Source organism: Puntigrus tetrazona, chromosome 6 (assembly GCF_018831695.1).
Source record: "Puntigrus tetrazona isolate hp1 chromosome 6, ASM1883169v1, whole genome shotgun sequence".
NCBI lineage: Eukaryota > Metazoa > Chordata > Actinopteri > Cypriniformes > Cyprinidae > Puntigrus > Puntigrus tetrazona.
Window position 1 is genome coordinate 26,878,118 of NC_056704.1, and position 25,000 is coordinate 26,903,117.

The window sequence follows — 25,000 nt, forward strand, 5'->3', positions numbered from 1 at the left end:
AGTATTCTTTGAAGAATAGAAAGTTACAAAGTTACATTTTGTATCACATCACTATCATTTTATTGACCAAAAAATTGCTAAAAATATTACATATTGCCAAAAGAATCAAAAATATGTAGTTATATCGCTCAGCTTTAGCACAAACGTACCAAACGTACCACAAAAATAATTCGCAATATTAAAGTTCATCTGATTTTAAGGACACTTAGATATTTTGGAAGCCGTTTAAAAATAAAAAAAATTACGTTTGCACCTGAAAGTTAAGATTAGATCGTATTCAACAATCCAACTGGTCTGATCTGTTTTGCATACAGTATGTTAATGTACAGTCGTTTCTCTCTTAATACGTGCGTGTGTCACTTTTAAGGCTTTATTTGTGTACTGACATTGACTTTTTCTCTGGCAGATATCTGCAGGTTAAGTCTCAGCGAGCGGCGGTTCTTAAGCTTTTAAAAGCACCAATTTTCAGTGTGTGTGTGTGTGTGTGTGTGTGTGTGTGTGTGTAACGAGGTTAAACGGCACATTTTGTAATAAGTCTGGCACTTCAAAAGGACTGTTTGAACCCTGTGGAATGGCCTCGCCTCGCTTCCATTTGTAGTCTAACAATATCACCTTTTTTGTGCGGAGACGAGGACGGGGCCTGACAGCCCAGGCGAGAACACGCGGCCACAGAGATTTAGGATCAAACGGCTGGAAAATGAAGCCAATGAGGAATAAAGTTGCAAATTGAAACGTATTGAATACATTTGGCTACTCCAGCATTTCAACAGTCCAGCTGAAAAACCAACCCGCAAAACAGCTCTAAACGTGCTCAACTTTTAGGGCGCTGAATGCATTTAGATTACGATTCTTACCAATATTCTGCTTAATAGCTGACTAGAACTGGCTGAAGAGCGTCGCAGCGCCTTTATTTTTTAGTATTTTATATGCATTTATTTTATTTATTCAGTTATTTAGTTTCTGTGATGTGGTGGTATCACGATAAACTGGTGTGATCCACAGTATTTTGGTATATGCAGTGGTTGTGATTAATTACTATATTCAAATACCATGGTATTTACGTGGCCTTACACTGCGTTTCGAAGAATACCATGGTTTTACCATGGGCCAAAATTAAATGTTAATTTGTTAAAATGTTAATTTGATCTCCTTTGAGGCTGAGTTTCTTTAAAACGGTGAAAAGCTGGTGTAAAAATTATGTTTTTTCATAAATAAAATGTTGAAAAATACGGCCAATTTAAAAATGTAAAACAAAAAATATAGTAAGTAAAAAATTACATGTACATTTATCCATCCCATTTTTCTATGTTTCATGTTTTTCACGAGATCGACCCAAATGCTACTAAAAGCAGACGAACGCAAATAGTGCAGAAATGCACAGATGTCTGGGTTAGTATTTAGCTACTATGTTCAAGAGACAGATGGTGAGGTAGATGTGTTTTTTACTGCTTATATTCACCCCGTCGCCGTTATCACTGACCGTACGAGTCGTAATGCATGAGCGCAACACAGATAAATGCAGTTTGACGTCATGCACCTCATGCATCATTCGGATGGGAAGCAGTGGCATCGAAACCTCTCCATTCCAAACCATGACACAGTTACCGGAGGTTTCCTGACTAATTAATCAGGATTAACTAGCTAATAGGATTTGTTCGAGATAACATCTAACAATCAGGATGATATAAAGAAGGTAATACTGCCGCGTGTAACCTAGATATGAAGAACTCTGGCTGGAGAGATAACAGGAGATAACTTCACACCAGTGTCAGCGGCTCAGATCGCTCACTTCTGTCTGAGGTTTAGTTAATTAGCTCTGAAGCATCAGTTTTCTCAAAGCTTCCGACTGCTGAAATCACCAAAACGCACGGGTCTACCACCGAAGGCAAGCTTAGATGTGTTTTGTCCTTAGATGTTCCACTGATGCAAAATAAGTGAGTAGACATGGTTCGCACACAAACTAAAATGTGCTGAAAATGTACGTCCAGGATGCAGATGCAGTTTGCTTCTTCGTTAGATTCGGAGAAATCTAACCGATGCATGCGCTGCAGTGAATGGGTGCCGTCAGAATGAGAGTCCAGACAGATGCTTTAAACGTTACGGTAATCTGCAAGGAATCCACACCACTCCAGTTCATCAGTTAGCAGACAACAGGAGATGGACTTTTTCACTGGAAGAAGCATTAGGGTAAGCATTATTAAAAACGATGGTTTGAAGTTAAAAACAGCTCAGTTGTGGATTTGTATCTCAAAAAAACACAACTTTTCACATGACAAGATACGAATCGCTGGACTGGAGTGGTGTGGATTACTCGTGGATTATTGCGATGTTTTTATCAGATGTTTGGACTCTCGTTCTGACGGCACCCATTCACTGCAGAGGATCTATTTATTGGTAAGCAAAGTGATGGAATGCTACATTTCTCTAAATCTGATGAAAAAACGAACTGTTCTACATCTTGGATGATGATATGACAAGTACTTTTTCAACAAATTTTCATTTTTGGGTAAAATATTCCTTTAATACATAACAATCTGATCTTGGAAGCTAAGTATGGCTTGGCTCGGTTATTACATGTTTATGATTACACCACCAACCACTTCTTCTCCACGCATCTGTCCTATAGATATACAATCAGTTCCAGATGGATAAAAACCTGTCCTACCTTTTTCGTCGATAATCCTGTTTCGCTTTTTGGAATTGCATCGCATTACGGAATTATACGAGAATTCCAATTCCATTTAGAACTCTAATTCCACAGGATTCCTACATCGTTTCCGACGATCCCGTCGAGCTGCATTCGTCTACCTTTCATCTGATTGATTATTATGCATGCCGTCGCTGCTTTCCTGCTTATTTCACAGGCAATAACAAACAGGCCCTTCGGAACATGAACATACACACACAATGAGAATCAAATCAAAGGGAGACATCACAGACACGACATGCTGCTTACACAGGACGCACAATGAAACGAGAGATAAAAAGGAAGAACAAAACAAATAAGGATCAATGACGTGATGCTCAGAATCTAATAACTTATTTAAAATGCTGAAAATAAAACAGAATTCAACACAATTTTTTTTTATGATTAATACAATTAATTGTTATTTTTTGGTGAAAAATCATTACTAATTAATAAAAACTAAATTATAGCTATGTTTACTACGTTACTTAAACCATTAGTTAAATTACTATTAATATTTCCCAAACATATTATTTGTTTTTTTAAGCGACAAAAACGCAAACAAGAGCTGTTTTAAAGCTGTTTTTCCATTTGTGTAATTTCTGATATCATATTTGCACATATTGTGAATAATTATAAATAAAAATTACAAAGAGAGAATGAGTTGGATATACAAAATATTCATAAAAATACTCAGCAAAAATTTAGTTTCTTTTTAGTAATTATTTTGTATTATCTTAGTAAAATGTTTCCATTGTGCAGAACGTTAATAGCATTGAACTGTCACTAAAAAAACGAATCAGTGCAAATAACGCATTTTAAGCTGAAATACTATGCCGAGCTAATATTAAACTATTTTTGGACAACATACTTGCCATTGACCGATAAAGGGAAGTACGACAAAAACAGAAAATGTGTGAACTCATAGTACACGTAACTTTTCTTTCAAGAAAAGTCCAAGACAGTGAAGAACACAGAACCACACACAGCCACACGTCACAGTGTTTTGCGTGAACACACACGCACGACGGCAGCGGTCTGCCCGTCTCTCACCTTTCTTGGGTGGACAGGTGGTGTTGACCGCTGGAGAAAAACGCACACAACACACACAGCTTTAGAACATCATCACGCAGCGTTCATCTACGCACATCAAAGACAAAACAAGTATCATCAAATTAAAGTGATCGTCAATTAACCAATCTCGCGCATTGACGTAAAATCGTGACGGAAGTTAGTAAACGCATCGATGGGATAGATCACCCCAAAATACATTTTCGCTGAAAATGGGCATCCAAGATGACATACTGGAAGAGCAGTTTGAAACATTACGGATAGAGGAATTTATTTTAGTTGGAAGTAACAGTTTCAAAGTTAAAAACATCTTTTGATACAATCAGGCAAACCGATGGAGCGATGTGGATGTGTTTGTTAGGACTCTGACGGCACCCATTCACTGCTGAGCCAAGTCAAGTCACCTTTATTTATACAGAGCTTTGCACAATACATCTGCACGGTGTCAAACAGGGAAATAGTTTGAGAATAATGCAAGAGGAGAATCACAAAAGGGCATTTTTCAAGATTCAGTGATATCCAGTTCAGCTCTCTTCCTATAATATCGGCGCGATAAGTCAGACGTCTCCAGCTAAGCGTGCCAAAGGCGACAGGGGCGGGTGACCGAAACTCGGAGAAAAACCCTTGGGAGAAACCAGGCTTGGGTTAATCGGGTTCCTGTGGTCTTTCAATGCAATGCTGCAACTTCTCCGAATCTGACGAAGAAACAGTCATCTACATCTTGGATGGCCTGAGTGAATCCTTACCCAAAAGTTTCCCCAAGCTACAAATACAGCCAACAACAGTTGCAGCAGTTAGGAGTACCTGCGATGCAATGATCAATGCATGTGCACGATGAAGACCACCCAACCGTATTCATCATTCAACTCATGGTACAAACGGCCGGTCTGTGAAGCGAAACTTGAGATTCACGTCTCTTTTGTGATTGCTCCTCCGCTCAAGCCTCAGGAGCTTGAGGCGTAGCTGGAAAAAATGTGTGAATCTTTTGGGGCGTCAGCTGAATATTGCATCATATGACCTTTATCTTTATCTTCAGCTGGAGGACTCACTCGAGGGGAACGACTCACCAAGACGGATGAATAACATCACTCCAATGCGTGTTCATGATTTCTTAAACGCATTTGTGCATATTTGCTTTATCCAGCACGCGCAAAAACCCCAGCGACACGAGCTTCCACTGGAAACCATTGAATATTTCAGCAACGTCAGCAAATGCATTACATCACAGCAGATGTCTGACACGTCTAAAGAAACTATTATCATATTTTATAGCCTTATGATATTCTACATGAATCTCGAACACAATCAGATGAAGCATAATCTGCACCAAACTCCTTAGATTAAAAATACGCCGGAAGTAAAACTGATGGAAAAAAGTGCTTTACCTATGTGTTATTCACTTAAAAGATTCAAATAAAAACGTAAAATAAAAACTTACAATTAAAAATGCTAAACGGAGATTGAAATAATCATTTAGCAGCAAGCATTTAAAATGGTGTCGTTGAATAAAAATAAAAAGGAAAAACTAATTACAAAACCAACAGATAACCTGCATTTAGATTTAAAATGAGCTAAAATTAGAAATGTTTACTTTGCAGGAAACTGAAATAAATCGAAGTACTAAAATGGCTAAATTATAACTGTAATAAAAATGTGTAAAAAAAAAACAAAAAAAACCTTGAATGACAAGAATTGCTAAAACTAAAATGTATTTATTTGTAACTAATTAAAATACACGGGTTTCAATTGCTAAAATAAAAATAAAACATATTAATAAACATGACAGATCACCAGTGTATCAAAACTTAAAACGAAAACGAAAACAAATGCAAAATATTATTATATAACACAACAGTACATTTAACAAAATACTGAATAAGTAAAAAAAAATATATATATATATATATATAAAAATAGAAATTATATATATATATATATATATATATATATATATATATATATATATATATATATATAATAGAAATCATAATTAACTTTTTAAATGACAAAATTCATTGTGATAAATGCAGTGTCCCTAAATTCCCCCCTGAAATGTTAAATACCCGACACATCACCCAGTCCCACAGACACACACACTTTCCCATGATGGTCTGTGGCAGTGATTCAGAAGTGCTTTAGCTCAGAGATCCTAAGAGAACAGCACTCAGCTCCTGTCAGCGAGACACTTCAGATCCTCCGTCCCTCCTGCAGCACGGCCTGACCCTTCTCAATATTCACTGGGGTCTTTGTGGTAATCAAGCGGCTCTCAGAAGCTCGGCTTATCTCCACAGTCCCGGTCTCTGCTCTCATTCTCTCGTCCGCTCCGACAAGCAGCAGGTAATGACAAAGGAACTGTCTCTGCTGCACACGCGAATGAAGAGAAGCGCCCGCATCAAACCGAGCCGCTTCCTCCCGCCAATACCTCAAGCTTCTTTCAAGGCAGCTCTATTGTTTCGTCTCGAGAGTCGGTGACGGTGACGCGGCTCGCTCTTTGTGCCGTCGCACAATGAAGTGCTGTTTTTGTCTAAAAGACTGCCAGCGCACGGGAAACGCACTATAAACCTGCCGCGAAGCGTGTGATTTCGGCTCTGCTAGTCCCAGCACAAACTCACGCTGAGCCGCAGCCGGGAAAATAACATGTCAGTAGTGGAGAGGTGTGTCATTACAGTTCCAGGCGATCAGGTTTACGACTTTCACCCGGTGCACGATAAAACGCGAAGGAGGGAATCGAGCCAAAGACCGGAGACTCTTCTGGTGTGTACCGGTAAACAGCCCCTTAGTAATTACCCAGAACGCCCTAGCAACCAGCTACTGTAGCTAATGAGGGTCGTGCATCGTTGAATCCAACACCCTTTAAATTCTGGAAAGTTAACCGGAGGAAGAAGCTGCGTTTGAATGCAAGGAAGTAGCATACTAATTTTAAAAGACGAACCTGAAACAAAAACGTATTTTATGGTTTGACAATGATTTGCTCTGATGGTCCACTGTAGACACTCTTTGCAAATACATGCCAGCTAGCGGTATTAGTAGACTGTCTGCTTTCGGAAACTTTGCAAGTATGCATCAACTTCTACTAACCCTAAAGCTACCCTAACTGTGTGCTCTGAGAGTTAGCAGGCATGTAGTTGCGGAATTAATGAGAGTCGGTTGACGTGTGGTTGACATATTGTTAGAATGGACTAAAAGTGGACTAATATAACCAAAATTAGTTTGTAAAGCCTTGTATAACAGGCATTGCAGAGATATGAAACTACACATCAATAGATAGATGGATAGACGTGCTCCAAACGTTTGAAGGCACTTGATATTAGAACTTCTGTTGAAATGTCAAAGGCTAATGGATCTCAGGAGAGTGAAGCGATCAGGCCGACAGCTCAATATTCCACTGGTCAGTCATGTGACACGTTTGATTGGTCAACACAGGACAGACTAGTGCCTTACATCGATTATTTCTGTAGGCAGTGTGTGTGTGTGTGTGAGGCAGAATAGACACTCATGCTGAATAAAACATGAATCTTGACTCATAGCAAGTCAAGAGATGTGACAGATGTGTTGACGCGCACACACACACACACACACACACACACACACAGTCTCAGAAGGGTGCAGGACAGTGTGGGAATTAGTTGTTCTAAAGCTGCAGTTCAGAGCACTTTTAAATGTCTCTAATCCGTCTGACTGGACACTTAAACCAGCTTTTATGATCCAACACTCACTCCAGTCATCATGTACCACCACTTGTGCAAGCAGCAATACTAATAAAATATGCAAAAATCAACTAGATTTTCTTGTTTCTCCTTGTTTAAATGCATCTGGGATCTTTTTAGGAATAATTTCAACAGGCCAAACAAAAACATAAATAATAAATGATATAAAAAGGGCATTAAAAATGTTGCAATTAATAGTTCAAGTTGAAGTGCTTAAAATTGCTAACCAGAAAAACAACAACTAAACTTATAATGATATTATACAGTATATACATATATTACATTTTAAATTAAACTGTAATTTCTAATATTCTTACAAAAGCATATATATATATATATATATATATATATATATATATATATATATATATATATATATATATATATATATATATATATATACACACATATATATATATATATATATATATATATATATATATATATATATATATATAAATAAATAAAACATATACAAATATATAACAAAAAACTACTAAAAATTATAAAAAAAAATTTACTTAGAAATTGCTGCATAATTTCACAAATAATTACAGAGAAGCAGCAAGTAACACATTCTATATCTAGATATTGTACATGTATATACTGCTACCTGCTAGGACAGCTAGAGTGCATGCACACACACACAGACACACACAGACACACACACACACACACTTCGTCGCTCTACCGTGCATTTTATTTGCATCACATCTAGTGACAAATGGAAAGGGCATTAAGTTGTTGAGGTCAGAAAGCCGAAGCGATCCATCAGAGCAGTCCAGCAGCGCAAACACTCAGAGCAGGGGTGGACTGCATAAATCTAACCAGAGCCGAGCAGCAGAGAGCGAGCGGGTTTACCTCCGACAGACACGCAGCGCTGCATCACAATCACACAGGTGAACTCGTGCACAAACACACACACGTGACGTCCCGAGGGCCGTTTTCACTTCTCGTCCTCATCCCGAGGGAATACGGCTGCAGCGGCTCAACGCGAGTCCGGTCTAGACGGAAAAAAACATTCCCCCGAAAACACACAGACGTTTCACATTGGCTGCTACCAAGGTCTTAAGGTTAAGGGAAGGTCAGAATGATCATGCACGCGGTTTGCGAAACAAATTAAGAACCGCGAAAGACGAACCCCCGACAATTTTGCACCTTTTTTTCTGCGACAGATTTCGGGCAGCAATTCATTTGCAATTCTGAATATGTAGCGTATGCCCCTCATGAGACTTCTCTCGGAACAAGGATTATCATCCAGACAAAACAAACACATGGCTGATCAAATTGTCAGAGCGTTTTCGTGTCTTATAATCCTTTTCTCATTTTCAGTGTCCAAATGAGTCAATATATGAGTCACTACACCAAAATATATAACCGGGGTTTTTGGATTGCGCTATCATTCAAAAGTTGGGGTCGGTGAGATTTTTATTTAAAGAAATGAATACTTTTATTCAACCAAGATGCGTTCAATTGATCGAAAGTATCTACAATGCTGCTCTTTTGAACTTTCTATTCATCAAAGAATCCTAAAAAATAAAATATATCATAGTTGTGCCGCTTCATGCTTTTCTTCAATAATCAGAAAACTTTCTTGAGCAGCAAATCAGCATCATTTCTGAAGGATCATGTCAAACATAATAATTCTTCACATTTTGAATGCAGTGTAGGACCGTGATACCGAATGATTATAATATTCCTATTTACATGGCACTCCCACATATTTAAAAGCATGCTACATTATTATAATACACCTCATAAAGCACACTAATAATTCTGACTTCAGTACCATATATATATATATATATATATATATATATCAAAGTACAACAGCGCTGGCATCACTGTACCGCCACAGAACCGTGTTGCGAAGGCGTTGTGAAGGAATTCAACATCAGAGCGTTGCGTAACGGCGTATCTGGGGCAGAATTCAGCACTTCCACCCAGACGTTGCATAAGATGTCTCCACATCGCAGCGCTCCGCTTCTGCTGCGGGATCAAGCAGCTCAGATTTTCTAAAGCCGTTCAGCGCGGCACAGACAAAGCCTTCACTTACTGACGCGCTTCGTTTAATTTGCTCTGTTTAATTAGTCTTTTATTGGGCGCTGCGTGTTTTAAAGTGCCAGGTCTCCGACGGCGAAGCTTCCTCGCGTCGCATCCGCTGAAGCGCTTTTTGAGAAAAACGCGTTTGTGATGTCCTCCGAGACACCCGCTCGTTTTTACAGAGGTTATGTTTCTTGAGCGGGAGATCGGCATCGGATCATGTGACACTGAAGGCTGGAGCGATGATGCTGAAAACTGACTGCAAATAAATGAAGCCTTTCAAAAACATTACAAATATTTGAATCTAATGTAAACCATGACATTTAAATCAAGCATTTCTGACTCCGTCATAAACATCTGCTCATTTGATCATCCTTTATTTTGAAGGTTATTCTATTGGGCATAAGATGAAGGCTATCGGACAACCAAGGGGCTTAAGAGGGCAATTGAAAATGACCCCTCGACACTTCACGCGACCTCATCTGTTCAAGTGTTTTTAATCCAATGCATCTAACAGCCAGTGATTCCCTCCTGCTTTACCTGCTTTCCTTCTCAAATGCCGTTGCGTTCCCTTTTTGTATGTTTCATGAAGCGAGGCACTTTCTGCGGCGGACAGAACATCAACGAGGACGCACCGAGAAAAAAATGCATGTGCAAGATGTGCATCAGTGTTTGATGGGGAAGGAGACGAGATTCAGCCATCTGTGCCGAGTGTGCAGGCGCTCTTAAAGAGGTGTCTCATCTTTTCCCACACACTCGACAGATGTTCGTGGCGCGATAAAGCTCGGATTGGATCCAACAGCTCTTCCACAGGTCATGGAGGATATCTAGTGGATCAGAATCGCAGGCTGTGTTAATGAAGTGTCAGAGTTTAAAGCGAATGCACCGCTGGAAGAGATGTTTACTGAGCCGTTGCATTTTGGCTTTTAAATGCAACAAAAAAGCTTGATATCTGAGATTTTCGAGCCGTGCGATAAACAAAGATTACTTGTTACTGAACACTGGGCATTGCACTGGGATGCACAAGGCATTAGAGCTGAAAAAATTCCCTGACTTTTAGTAAATTACAGAAGGGACCCAAGATTTGAGAATCTTTTTATGCAAAAAAAAAAAAAAATCAGAAATTGCTCATTTCACCAATAGAAACTTTAGAAACCATATAGCAACATTATGCATAAAAAAAAAATGTTTTTTTCCAAAACTAACACACAAACAGCTTCAAACTCAAAGTCCTGCACCAAATGTTACATTAAATACCGGATAAAGAAACATCAACTTTTTTGAAGATGTTGAATATCGCAGTTGTTTGTCCTAATCAATAATGCAGTTAATGAGACAAATTTTTCTCCTCCTGTTTCATAGATTTTAAAAACGTTCTCCGATTTGCATTTAAAAGTCAAGATGAACTCAAGCATTTCTCATCATCATCCTCATCTGAGCTGTTCTCCGCGTGCATCTTACTTAAACCTTGTGTGTCTCCGAAGATAAAACATCTGATTCCTGAACAAAACCTAAGTGAGAACTCCCTCACGTCTCCAGCTATGAGAGCGCAACCTCTAAGCAGTGAAATTGTTCCTCGGGGGCATTACGTAATCTGGACAAACACTCATTTGAAAGCCGCTCTTCCACAGTTCTTCTGCTTCTCCTGACACACAATCCTCCCGCATCTCCTCATCACGCGCTGGGATAATTCTGTCCAAATATTTACGCATGTATAGATTAGAGTTGAGACGCTCTTTGACAGACTCCATTACCATATTCCTCCTGCCGCATTTGGCCTAGAACGTTTGCACTGAATATCACAGAAAGCACAGAAATGACTTGCTTTGGCTGCTTGCGTAACTCTGAATAAATCGATCTCGCATTCTTTCAATGTTAGAAGCAGGGTTAGATCCGGCGGGCCTAATTGTATTTATAGCGCGATTATGAATTACTGGAATATACATTTAGATGTACAAAAACAAACCGAAGCAACAACTTTACAACTATAATATTCTAAATATATGACTCTGAAGTCAACATCACATCAAATCATTACATTCTTAATAGACATTTATGGTCTGTATTATCATTCCTCTAACTGTAAAAACGTCTAAAACAAACATTTTCATTCCGGCGTGAAATGTGTCCTTTTCAGCATAAATGCTTCGTTTAGAAATGTGTCACATTATTAAGTAAATGAATTGCAAGCACCTTTTCGTGTTGAATTAAAGCAATTCTGCCCAAATGTCGACAGACGCATAGACTAGAACTGAACATACGTACTGTCTGTTATCATTGTTATCACTTTGTGTAATTGCTATACCATTATTTTATCTTTATCTTTCGTCTAAACGCAATAACCCAAACCAAACCAATAGCCTATCCAAAACAACACTCTCTCGTGTAACATTCACTTCTATTAACGCTCACTGAATATCCTGTTTCACCCAAAAATTTGTTACATTATAGAAGTAAAATGGGCAAGTATATGATTTCATCGTCAATATAAAACCGTAATTTGATGAAACAGCAAGTATGCACTTATAATAAACAAAATGTTATGGTGCATCAGTGTAGATGCTGAAATAGTTGTCGTTATCATTATAGTTTTTATTCTTGCTGGGAGCAGGTCTTTATTGTTATCAATTTTTGTTCACGTTATTCCAAACGTTTTTGTCTTTATTATCAATCGGCCAAATGTACGTCCTTCAAGGATTCCTCTTGGTTTTATTCAGGCATGTATTGCGCACTTTTCGATGAAATTCAATTAAGTCGCACCCTTGCACTGATTCCCAGTGAACATTAGAAATGCGTCATGTTACATAGAAATGAAATGGCTTGCAAACACCTTTCATGTCGACTTCAAGCTCATCTTTTTCCCAATAGTCCTGCACTTTGGGATGTGAACACAGTTATAGCTGTGACGGGTCAGGAACTATTCACAGGAGGTTAAGGGCTTCTACGCTCAGTGGTGCTGTACCAAAATCCTCGAGGCGTACGTTATAAATGGCACGATAAAGGGCAGACGACTAGATGTAAATTTAGACACAATGATGCAGAGTTTCAAACACAACACAGACCTGATCCTGTAGTACGTTGCCTCACCATGGAAGCCTGCAGCCTGACCTACTTAGTGCGGTGACGTCTGCTTGCATTGGGGGGATCTGGCAACCACGCAGCACACTTTCTCTCTCTCTCTCTCTCTCTCTACTTTACAGTTTTTCTCGCCCGTTCGATGTCTGTCTCACATCCGATAGGGCCAAGTCTGCCCACAAGACGCCGCTGCCTCCAGCACAGACCCTTTCACGCAGTCGAACGCTCGCATAGGGGTTTACGAGTAGTTAAAAATCCAAGAGTCTCGCTGCCGTGAAATGCATGAAAAACACACCAAGCCGAACATCTCCCACTGATCTAAAATGTTAGCATCAACAGCTATATTACAAAACGACGTCAAAGCTAAAGCAATCGTAAGTGATGCTTGCACGCACCAAACTAACTGCTGCTATGCTACACAGGTGTTAGTGCACTTCTTCTAAAAACTAGTGGTTTTTAGGTCATATCAGCATGAGACATATTATGGTTGTTGTTTGTAGGTGTTGTTTTTAGGTCAAATCGCTGAAAAATGTATTAGCTATAAAAAATTTCCAGTGCTGCTCACATACATACAGTGCACACATAAAACTATACACGCTATATAGAAACTGTTTGATTTTTTATACCATTGCTATTAGTAAATATGGCCCAGCTCTAAGCTGCAAAATGTGGACGGTTTGGTATTAAAGTACTATACACATTTGCAGCAAAGTGCTACACCAACAGAAATGGAGTTAACTTGACCAAAAACGTACAACCAAAAATAACAAAGACATAAAAAAGCTAGCAAACACTTCAAATAAGAAAAGCTTTTGCATTTCAAAATTATAAGGATAATATAAAATACAGCCCTATGAAAATGTTTACGGCTTCTGTTTAAATGTAGTTTTAATGGTTGAATTAAAATATTAATAAATCAAAAAGAGTGTCTAATGAATTTTGAAAATGTTACCCATTTATAAAATGTTTACCCTTTCAAATCTGTTTTATGTCAATTAAATTGTTATAGTTTAATTATCAACCAGCATCCTAATTGTTTAACGATCAATGAATTAATCAAAAATTAGATCTAATCAACCGAATTCATTAAACTTGACCAATTTAATTTTCACATTTTAACAACAGCAGTGCCCTATGAAAAATGCGTCTTTTCCGGATTTCATCATTTCTGTTTTAAATTCAAATACAACTTAAATACAGTTTTCAGAATCAAAAGCAAGTCTAATCAATTGAATTAACACACCTTTAGCCATTTAATCCATTTAATCTTAAAACATTCCCTATGGAAAAACATCAACTTTTGCCAAAGTTTAGCGACACCCCATGTCGTGAAGCAATTTCCCATTTTTTCACGACTGGATTCCGTCCGTGTTTTCCGCCTCACGGAAATCACAGGAGCCTAGACTAAGGATGTAGGCAGCTGAGACAGCGCGCTATACCCACAATTCCCAGCGAGCACATTGTAGGCCCGAGGCTGGGTCAGGTAGAGCTAATGTACACACACGAACACTGACACATGCGAGAACACACACAGTCGCGCTGCAAAATACACTAACCTCATGTGATCCGCGCGCTCCAGAGATCACCTCGACCCGGCTTACAGTCATACACAACTATGCGTCCCCTAAGCGAATGCATCCCGTTTAATTATCACAGATAAGCGTGCGCTCGCTCTCGCCATCCTTGCGTATTAAAGAAGCGATATCAGCCCTCAAAATCTGACAGGTCGCTTCTCCTCGGACTTGGCTGTGGCGCGGAACGACAGATGGCCATCATTGACGTCTGCCGCTCTTCAAGGTCGTCTGCAGTCATTCAGGAGGTAAAGTGGGCATGATCCCGCACGTCTTCACCAGCTGGCGTAACGCTAGAGCAAGACCACTTAACGGACGCTTTTTAAGAGGTCACCAGGTGCTTGTCGGAATCAAGGGTGTTTTAATTGCTCGAAAGAGAGGCGGAGGGCCGATACGCCACACGAGTGGGTTCGATTACTGAGACAGACACTAACAAACCTCACGAGAATCGATCGTATCTAGACGGGAGCCGCCCTGCATCCCGATGAATAGCGTGCAAGATTGAAAGTAGTGCGTATACAGTCAAACCAAAAATTAGACAGGATATCTGTGTTTACTAATGGGTGCAGGACACTATAGTTCATTTATACATTTTATTAAATGTATTAATAAGTGATGATAGCAGAATAAAGTAAACTGTGAACACACGCACTAGAACATTAGTATTCAAAACATTATTCAGAGACTCATGAAGAAGTTTTTCAATAATTGCTAATGCCAACTCTTTACATCACATACCGAACTAAATTAAGTATTGCTTGCTAATTGGTTGACCTAAATTGGTATTATTTAATTGCGTACTTAAACTGAACAGGAGACAACTGCGTATGAAAAGTTTTCCTTCGTATGAAAAGTTGGCCTTCTTGGGAAAATATCATGGTAATAATACCACAGTAGGTGTCAACCAGTGGGTTAGGGTTAGGTTAGGTTAGGGTTAGGGTTAGTTAGTGGTAGGGTTAGGGTTAGTGGTAACCATTGATTATTAGTGGTTTATAAACAACGAATGTCAAATTCATGTGCCATGATATTTCTGTTGTCTTTTAACTTTTGAATATGAAGTAGTTTTTCAACGCATGACATTAAAAGTGAATTTAGCAACCTAATATTGCTTATAGACCACTGCAAAGAGCTATAAGCTGGGAGGTCTGTGGTATTATTTTTGACATGGCATGTTCAAATAACAAGTGCATACTTTTGAGTGTACCGTGACAACCGATAGTCAAGTGCATGCATTTAGTGCACAGTATAAACACGTGATATATAAATATTGTGCCTAAATATCCACACGCAGAATGATCATGAGTCGTGAGATTAAAAACACATTAAAAACATCCTACACGGTCTAAAAAGAGCATGATGGGAACCATGGAGAACTTCAGAGACACTGAATACTAACAACGAGCTTGTTTGGCTTTAATTGACTCAAGATAAAAGCTAAATTATGACCTTTTTATCATTATAATGGACAAACTAATGACGCGGTGCCCGATACGAACCCTTTAAATGGCCTTTCCGATTTTTTATTTGTGAAAATCTCTGACAGATCGGGTGTCTCGAGGACTTAAAGTGTGAATTGATAAAAACAGCAGGTAAGGAGGAATGCAGAGTCATGTTGCTATGGCAACTGCCTGCTCACGAAGACAAAGGCTATACCTCTTCACGAGCGAGAAGGCGGTCGGAGGCGATGAGGGCTGACACGCAAACACAAATACATGCTCGCTTGCCAGCACAGAGTTCATGTGTTTGCCGATCCACCTCAACGAACATGACTGCGTTGCATTTACACCAACAGTATGTATCCCAGATACGTTTCCCAGCAGAAACATTTCTGACGCTTGCCAAGGTGTTAAAAAGTTAACAGAATTCACCAAGAACGTGCTCGGACAGCATTTTAACTTCAAAGCAGAAATAAAAATGTTATTCTGGCCTGTATTGGGACCAGTTTTTCACATTATTTTTGTAACAAAGCATATTTTTACCTAAATAGTCATTAATATGAGTTTAATTTAACTGATTTAAAAAGCAATTTAAGTAGCAAATCATATTTGTTGTACTGATTTTAATCTGTTTAAATGATAAACATTTTATTACAGTACGAGAACCGGAATAACATTATCGTTAAATGTATAATTCATTAAAGTGCCCCTATTATGGGTTATAATAAGGTAAATGATGCTCAATGACTCTCCAACAATTTGTTCAGTGATTCATTTTTCCAAACCCCTGCAGTGATTGGTCGATTTGATTTAAAGCAGTGTTCGTGAGCTTTTAATGCTCCGAAAGCAGCGCTTGCTGCAAATGAATTAGCATTTTTTTCATTCATACCAACTGGAAAAGACCAACAAGTGGGTGGAGAATATGCTAATGTTTCACGTTGTAACGTTTTAAAGTGCCGTTAAAAAAACTTGTTTCGCTGATTCAAAGTCAACTTTTAAAAGAGACAATAACTTTATATATTGCGTTTTCAATACGCGGACGCATAAATTGTGACATAATCAAAATGCCATTGCAAATCTTACATTACCGCTCGCGCTCGGCGACTGCCGCGTTTCCAAAGAAAAAGCAAAGACCATTTGCAACTGCATTTCCCATGTCTTACGAGCTATGAGCCCGACGTATTTAAATAACCACATTAATTACCACATTAGCTTTTTCATTATCTCTGCATTTATGCCTGTATGAGCAAACAGGCAACCTTCTTGGCACATTGAATAATTCTGTAAATAATTGACCAAATGCAGCACGCCCAATGGGTCAATATTAACCAAACGTTTTTTCGCGGTGGCATGTTCTGTGACAGCTGCGCCTAGATCGCTGGTGCTCTGTTATACGACAGGAATGAGATACGGGTGGCAAATACATGCAGATTCGTTCGCTCATGCAATTCAATTTGAAAATAGTCCTGAAAATAGCTCCGTATTTATATGCACTTTCACATTTAAAACAGTGCAGGATGTTTTCTTTCACTTTGAGCCGTGTTACACACTGCACGGAAGCTCATTTTCTAAAATGCATAAAACGGGGGCGCCTTAAAAAAGCTAAAGATGCGTAATAGCAGCGAGAACATGCGCCTAACTATCAAAAAAGACACGCTGCAAAGAAATAATTTATTTAAGCTAATCGTTTTGATGTGAGCTGCGACCTGGACATGTTTTCATACTTTAGGTCTTCTTAGGTGATCTTCGGAGATGATATGCATCCATTTATATTCGCTGATGATAATTCAGAGGCAGTTTAACAAAATGCCCGGGTAACCAGAGCGCTCCATCCCGATCCGATACCAGCTTTTCTCCCAGGAAATATTCACCGAAGCTGTACAGAAGCAACCGTACATTCAGTCATGCTACAAATACCACGTTTGCATACCGAGCAGCTCAATGGAGAGAGGAGAAGACCTCCTCATCTCTCCAGCCTCTCTCTCTCTCTCTCTCTCTCTCTCTACACACCTGAATCTGTCCGTTCACCTTCCATCGGGATTAAAGATGACAGCCCATGAAATGAGCTCCGGGCCACGGGAGCGTGGAGGTCAGAAACAGCACGAGATCAGATTAGATTCTGACCAGCCGAGCCGATCTAGAACCTGCTCCATCTACTCAAACCCACACCTCAAACACTAAATAAAGGCCATTACAAAACATACCGCGGCTGAACTATGGTATATTGAAGGTTTGAGGTGATCGAGCGTGAGATTATATCATGGTACCAATTGTTTTATACCACAGTCCTTATTTGGTAGTGAAACACCAAAGGGAAACCGTTACAAAGCGTTACATTACAATGGTAATGGATTTCAAGTAGCATGGTATTTACATAATATAGCAAATACTTATATTATATACTTATATATTATAGCAAAACTCATGATATCATTTGCAGTTGAAACATAAAACAATAACGGTATATACTTATCATGGGATTATATCATACAGCAAAGTACTAAAAATATCACAAAGCACCATGATAAACACCCAAAAAAACCTTTGGTAACACCGTGAGTAATTTAATCATTGCTTGTTAGTAGTTTTTGAACTGAAGCATTAACATTTTACCACACCGTGGTATTTCCAAGATAACCTATGATAAAAGTATACATTTACAAACGATGACTGATTTTGTGGACATATGTTAGCATAGATTTATGAACAACAGAAACACATTTTAAGGGTCGTTTTAAGAAAGCGTGGTATTTTCACGATATATAATATTCAATATAAAAAGGGGTTACTTTATTTTAAGGTGTCCTTGTTACAGTGTAATTATACATGCACTGAGTAATATTTAAAAAAATACTATATGTAATTGCTTGCATGTAATTATGTATAATTAATCGTCATTATAATAGTTAGTGCACTTAACTTGTAACGAGAGACTTGTAAAGTGTAAAAAAATTGTTAATTGGTCGTTTATTCATCAATGCCATGGCACATTTAGATGCACAGACATTAAACGTGACAAAAACATGGCGTTTTCATAGTGCTTGAGAAAAATGAAAACAAATAAATAACATTTAAATGCACGTATGAAACATGAGCATTTTTCATTCACTGTTTGGGAACTTATTTACATATTCATGCACTATGCATAGTAAATACCAAATGTAATGCGTCCAAAAAAAACAAGATATTTGGTTAGTAAACCACCAATAATATTTCATCCTCGTCTACAGCAGCAAAAACACAAACCTGCGTAGGAGCTCAGCGGGACAGTGTTATTTGTTAGAGCGCGTGGTGAAAATGCTGTGGGATTTGGAGATGTTATGTACGATCAGAGCGACAGGCAGGTGGGGATCAGATGTGCTTGCAGAACTAAAGGGATTAGTGACCACTACAGAACAGATCCGTTTGATGTTGACACTCTCGCCCAGAGCCGCCACGGACACCGAGACCTGCCTGCGTTCCGCACACGGACAACACCGCCAAGCCAAAGTATAAGCCGGAAACGTGAACGCGAGTGCAGACTCACTGATATGATGCTGTAATGCGGTTGCCAGGGTGTTGCTATGCAGTTGGGTGTTGCTGTGGGTGTCTCCTTCAATGCACATCCGTGGGATCTATGCATCCGTATTTAATGTCCAGGAGGTGAATATTTTTTCACTTTTTATTAATACTTAGATTTAGAGATTTGAACACATTACTAAATATGTCAGAAAGAGAATATTTACAGGCTGAATGCACACGAATGCACCGCAAATGTGAAAAAAAGTGGAAAACTTTATTGGACCTCAATGAGAAAAGTCAAATACAATGAATCTTTATGGTAAATTTGTTAAAATTAATGTAAAAAAAAAAATAAATATATATATATATATATATATATATATATATATATATATATATATATATATATATATATATATATATATATATATATATATATATTTTTTTTTTTTGCCAAATAATAAAAAATTGTTTGCATGTATAAAATGTAATTGAATATATTCTATTGTAATTGAATAATTCTATTTACAGCACCTTTATAAATTAAACACACTGATGCACATTCTATTACTTTTGTTTAAAAGTTACAAAAAAAATCTTGTTTTTTGTAAGCAAGATAAATTGGCATTTCGTGCAACACTCCCTAAATCTACTAAGTGTTTTCTACCGCATCTGATGCTTAAATTGATTCCTTTTTCTTTCTCAAAGTAAGGACCAGACCCCCATCATTTAGTCTGGAACGTGTGGCCTCTCCCAGCAGGCCTGGGCCGTGAGTCTAGAGCATCGATCTTTGCTCTGGTCAGTGTAATAAGAGAAGATATCCGGATGTCGTAGCCCGAGGATAAACCTCCAGAATTGATCCCTTATCTGTGAGGCTGTGAGAGGGTTCCCGGCGGTTTGGGATGCATCCAAACTGCTGGAGCGTAAGTGGATTTAAAGCTCAGTGTGTCAGTATGACGTGATGTAGTGCAGTCGCTCTTCAGAACGGGGTTTGTGGAGTAAACATCAGCTGTCCTTACTGCAGGGCTACATTGCTATGGTATTTATGTAATTCTGCTCAGTTATGCTGAGCTGTTAGAAATAACTTTCACTTTAACACATCCTATGAACTTATCAGTGGTTAATGCACATTAACCAGATAAAGAAACTAAACCATGTATATTTTCTTTTGTATGTATGTAACTGTATTGTTAGGCATATAATGTTAATTTGCAGTTATTATCCGAACATGGTCTTTTGTGTCAAGATTTTGATTTATGTTAACAAACTACACTATTTCCAAATTGCGGTGATTAATACACTGTAAGAAATGACCATGATCGTAACAGAAAAAATGAAAATGCTACAGTAAAAACCCGTTTAACGGTTTACGGTAAATTCCTGTTAACGGTAAATTTACAGGGAAAAACCACAAATTGACGTTCCCAGAATTCCCTGCATTGCATTTCAAATTTAGTTTGAATTTGGTGTTTTTTCTTTAAAAAAAGATTTGCAGGCAGTGAGATTTTTTTGAGAAAAAAATAATACGACTTTTTTTTGGATGCACTAAATTGAAGAAAAGTACAAGCGTTTAACAAATGCTCTTAATAAATTAATAAACGCTCTCAAACGTTCTATTCATCAAAATCCTTAAAAGCAATGTTGCGCTGTTTCCACTAAATATTAATCAGCACGAATGTTTCTTGAGCAGCAAATCAGCACGAAAATTCAGCTTTCATCAATAAATTACATTTTAATACACAAACAGTTTGCAAAAACAAATAACTCCGTTTGAAACTTTTTAAAATTATGTTTTTATTGTGTTAATTAGCTGTATTTTTTTTGTTATTTTACCTAATCAAAACAACCCAATTGCAGTTTGACTAATTGGAAAGCACCAAAAAAAACGAACATTATTATTAGAATTGTTTTTGCAGTTTTTTTGCAAACGAACCCTTCATATTTTGACACCCAAAATTTTTAATGAGTCATTTTAAATGGTCGTTTTTCACAGTATTCCCTGCGCCCGATTCTTACGGAGGATTCTTGTTTGGTTCTTTTAGAATCTGATCTAAATCATGATCAAATGAATTTCTTTCTGGATTTTTGGGCAGGGCTTTTCCTGTTTATCCCTAGTGTAACTCTTTTAAAACGTGAAACAGGGAAGCATGACAGAGCATTGGATCCCGCTGTAGAGGACAGACGGCGAGTGACGGCTTCTCCTCTCTGAATGTAAATTACAGCTTCACCTGTCACTCAAAATCAGCCAAGGACGTCGTGAGAAAGAGAAGCGCACACACACACACAGGGAGAATCTTCCTGCTCCTTCCCTCCAGCCTCTCTCAGCACGACGGCTTTAAGTATATTAAACGTACGCTGAGGAAAGAGAGCCTTTGAAACATGACGGGGCTCCCACGGTGGCCCCGCAATCACATCTGCTCACGCAATCGTTCCGCGTATGTAATCACTGCAGGCCGGCCGGTTTCTCGACGCTCATCTAATACAGCGATCACGAATCGTATTTTTACAGTATTCGGCGCTTCAGAGTTGACTGGAGCTTTTTCAGCCTGCGAGAGCATCACAATCACGCGCAGGAAAGCCCTCGCTCGAGAGATGTGAAGATGTGAAGGACCGCTTGTGCACAAAATATGACAAAACCCCTGTGAAATGCTTTCACGAATGCAATATTCTTAGATACTCTACACTTACTCAGGAAGAGCAACATTTGAGCATTTACAAAGACCGGGCATTAATTGGAGAAATATTCGAGTGATTAATTTAGCTTTTTTAAGATGCGTTTCTCATACGCCCGACTGCTGGAGACGCTTTAAGATCGGCGAGTATAATATTAATCCCGTCTGAAACTCCTCCCAGCGCGACCCGAATTCTTCACACACGCCATTAGCTTTTACTGTAAGTGCTCCTACGAATCAGGAGATTCAGAGAAGCCACATCTGAGAAACGGGGAGTTTTATCATCCACCAAGAAAAATCCTGTTTTGGGTGAAAATAGGAGAAATAATATGTCTGAAAATCCGTAAGATCCATGTTTTTCTTGAGCGTACAGAAGTATACATGAGCTTTTTTATAAAAAAACCCCCCAAAAAACAATTTTAAATAGTAAATAATACTCTGATGTGCCAATAATAGTGATAAAAAATACCAAAAAATGTCATACTTTTATTTTTATGGACAGATATCGCTCTATGTATAATTTAAAATATACTGTAAATGTTTTACGAAGCTATTATTAAAAGATGAAAATGCTAAAAATATATATATATATAATAATAAATATATAATAATAAAATATATAATATATAATAATTGTTTAACCCAAAAGTTGAAGAAACATATTTATACAGTGACATAATTAATGAATAAATGCTAATAAAATGACATAAATAAAAAATAAAAACAAATGTAAATAAATGCACGTAAATGATGAAATACAAACAAAAATATTGTATATTATATGTGTTATTTTTCAGCAGCGCTCACGCGACTCTATATATATAAACACATATTCATCTCTCACTTATAGCATCAATGCTAAGCTCTGCTCCCTCATTAGACTCCACGTGAAGTATGTGTGTGGCGTAATGGAGAGTTGGGCATCAGTCGGAGGCAGGCCGATTTTGATCCCTCTCTCATGCCGGCCAATTACCCAGCATTCCTTTAATTCTCCTCCAGTAGCTCCATATATCCCTCCCGTCCGTCTGTCATCCAGCTGTCCCCATACAGCACCAATTACAAACTGCTCTTATGGATTTAGACGGGACTATTTTTGACTCCTGCTGTGGGAGGACACACGCTTCAGACTGGAGGCATCTCTGCTGACACTTTCCTGTCCGTCAGCGAACACGTCTCTCAGCAGCTGACGATTAGCCGGTTACGTTCAGACGGATTCACGTGTTTAACTGAACTGAACATTTTTTAGGATGACGCTGTATGAATTACAGTAGCGTGTTTAAATGCTAGCAAAAGCTAAGCCAATGCATGCAAAGCAACCAAAATCATAAAAGTTAACCGTAAAATCAACAGTAACTTTAAATAATATAAAAACAACATTAAAACAAATGTATTAATAAATAGATGGAAGTGCATGGCGCAGCACTGTTTTTGTTAACTAAAACCAAATCTCTCAAAGATTGAATCAATTAGAAAACTATAAATGAAAACATATAAATGTTAGATGCAGAATAAAAAGGTTGCTTGGCAATTTATTGAAATAAGCCGAAGTGCTAAAATGACTAAAACTGTAAATAAGCATATAAACAGCAAATAAAATAGTAGAGATTAATCTAAATAACTGAATGTATGAATGAATAACACCCTAGAAACCGCATAGAACAGCTAAATAAATAAAATAAACTCAAATAAAATCACTACAGCTGTTTTCAGCAACTGATACGAAGCTAAAAACTGAAATAAATGTGGCAAAAGTGCTAAAAATATTTTTAACTGAAATGTAAATTAAAGCCACATATTAAACACATATAAAAAAAAAACTAACACTAATACAAAAGCGCATTAAAAGCACAGTGAAAATCAATCTAAATAAGTCAATATTTTAATGAATAGCACCTTAGAAACAATATTATCGCTAACTAAAATTAAACCCATTTAAAAAAAACTTCAAAATCTGAAAATCACTTAAATAAATGTGATAAAATTGAAAAGTAGAAGGGCTAAAGTTAAGCTAAATAGAAATATAAAACCCCTAAGACTAAGAAAAGGCCCATTAAAGCTATGCTAAAAAATACTTAAAAAAATACTAAAATAAAACTTAAAATAATTTTTACGTTTTAAATAATAACCCCTAAAGTTGAAGAAACATATTTATACAGTGACATAACTAATGAATAAATAAAAATAAATACGAATAAAATTACATCTAGTATATATAGATATAGATAAGTATATAGATAAAAAAATAAATAAATGTAAATAAATGCACACAAATAATGAAATACAAACAAAAATATTGTATATTGTATATTATATATGCTATTTTTCGAAGGTCTGCCTCACCAGTGCTCACGCGACTCTATATATAAACACATATTCATCTTCGACTCTATATATAAACATATATTCATATAGCATAAATAATGGAGTGCATGAATTCATACATGCATCTTATGGGCGGCGTTGCAGTCAGATCACAGTATGTGCTACGGCAGCTCTCATTCACGAGATGTGGAGAAGTCACAGCGCGAACGCATCGAAACAACTGATGCATTCATGCCAATCATTCACTTAGCACGCACCAATACAAAGAAAGCATGCGAATATATAATTAAGCCAGTCCTGATTCGAATCGGCGGCGCACTTCCAGCCAATTACACGTGCACGGATATCCACAACACAAACACCGCAAACACCTCCACTATCAGCGCTCGGAGATAGAGAGGGAAGAAAAACAGCATTATCTTCGCGCGCAGACACCGCCGGGGAAATGATGCCGCGCGCTCAAACCGATCCGAACCCGCGCTCGCTTCCAAATAGACCGGGAAGGGAGCGAGAGGGCTCGGGGAAGACAATGTTTCCCGCCGCAGCTCTGATCGAGGTTAGCGCGGAGACCCGCTGGAGCCCAGCCAGCGATGGGTAACCATGGCAATGAATATTAGCTCCATCCGAGGAGACGTAAAAAACCTTATTGGAAGTGCCTGTGCACCCACGAATGATGGAGGTGGATCTGTTCAGTGTCATTAGAGGCGCTTTCTAACTTCTAAGGCATGCTAAAGCTACAATCGAGCGAAATTCTAATTAAATACACGAATCCCGCAGAATTAAATCACACAGACTAACAAGAAGGGATCAATATATATATATAGGTCTACTGTTAGTATAGAGATGAAATGATAACGATAAGGAATATCTGCTTTTAATTGACTCATTGAACATTATAAATGCTTTTCTTTCTAGA

The 25,000-nt window shown here is 38.1% G+C and overlaps 1 protein-coding gene across 5 annotated transcripts in view; it reads right to left on the minus strand.

Annotated features, from left to right (window-relative positions):
- The window catches only part of slc12a5a (solute carrier family 12 member 5a), a 127,181-nt gene that overhangs the window by 49,979 nt on the left and 52,202 nt on the right, over nt 1-25,000 (minus strand). The window contains exon 2 of one of the 5 annotated variants that reach the window (XM_043242659.1): nt 3,740-3,769. The exons of the other annotated variants lie outside the window; for them this stretch is intronic. Coding sequence (XP_043098594.1) covers nt 3,740-3,769 — 30 coding nt within the window. The remainder of the gene's footprint in view (nt 1-3,739; nt 3,770-25,000) is intronic. 5 annotated transcript variants of the gene reach the window in all.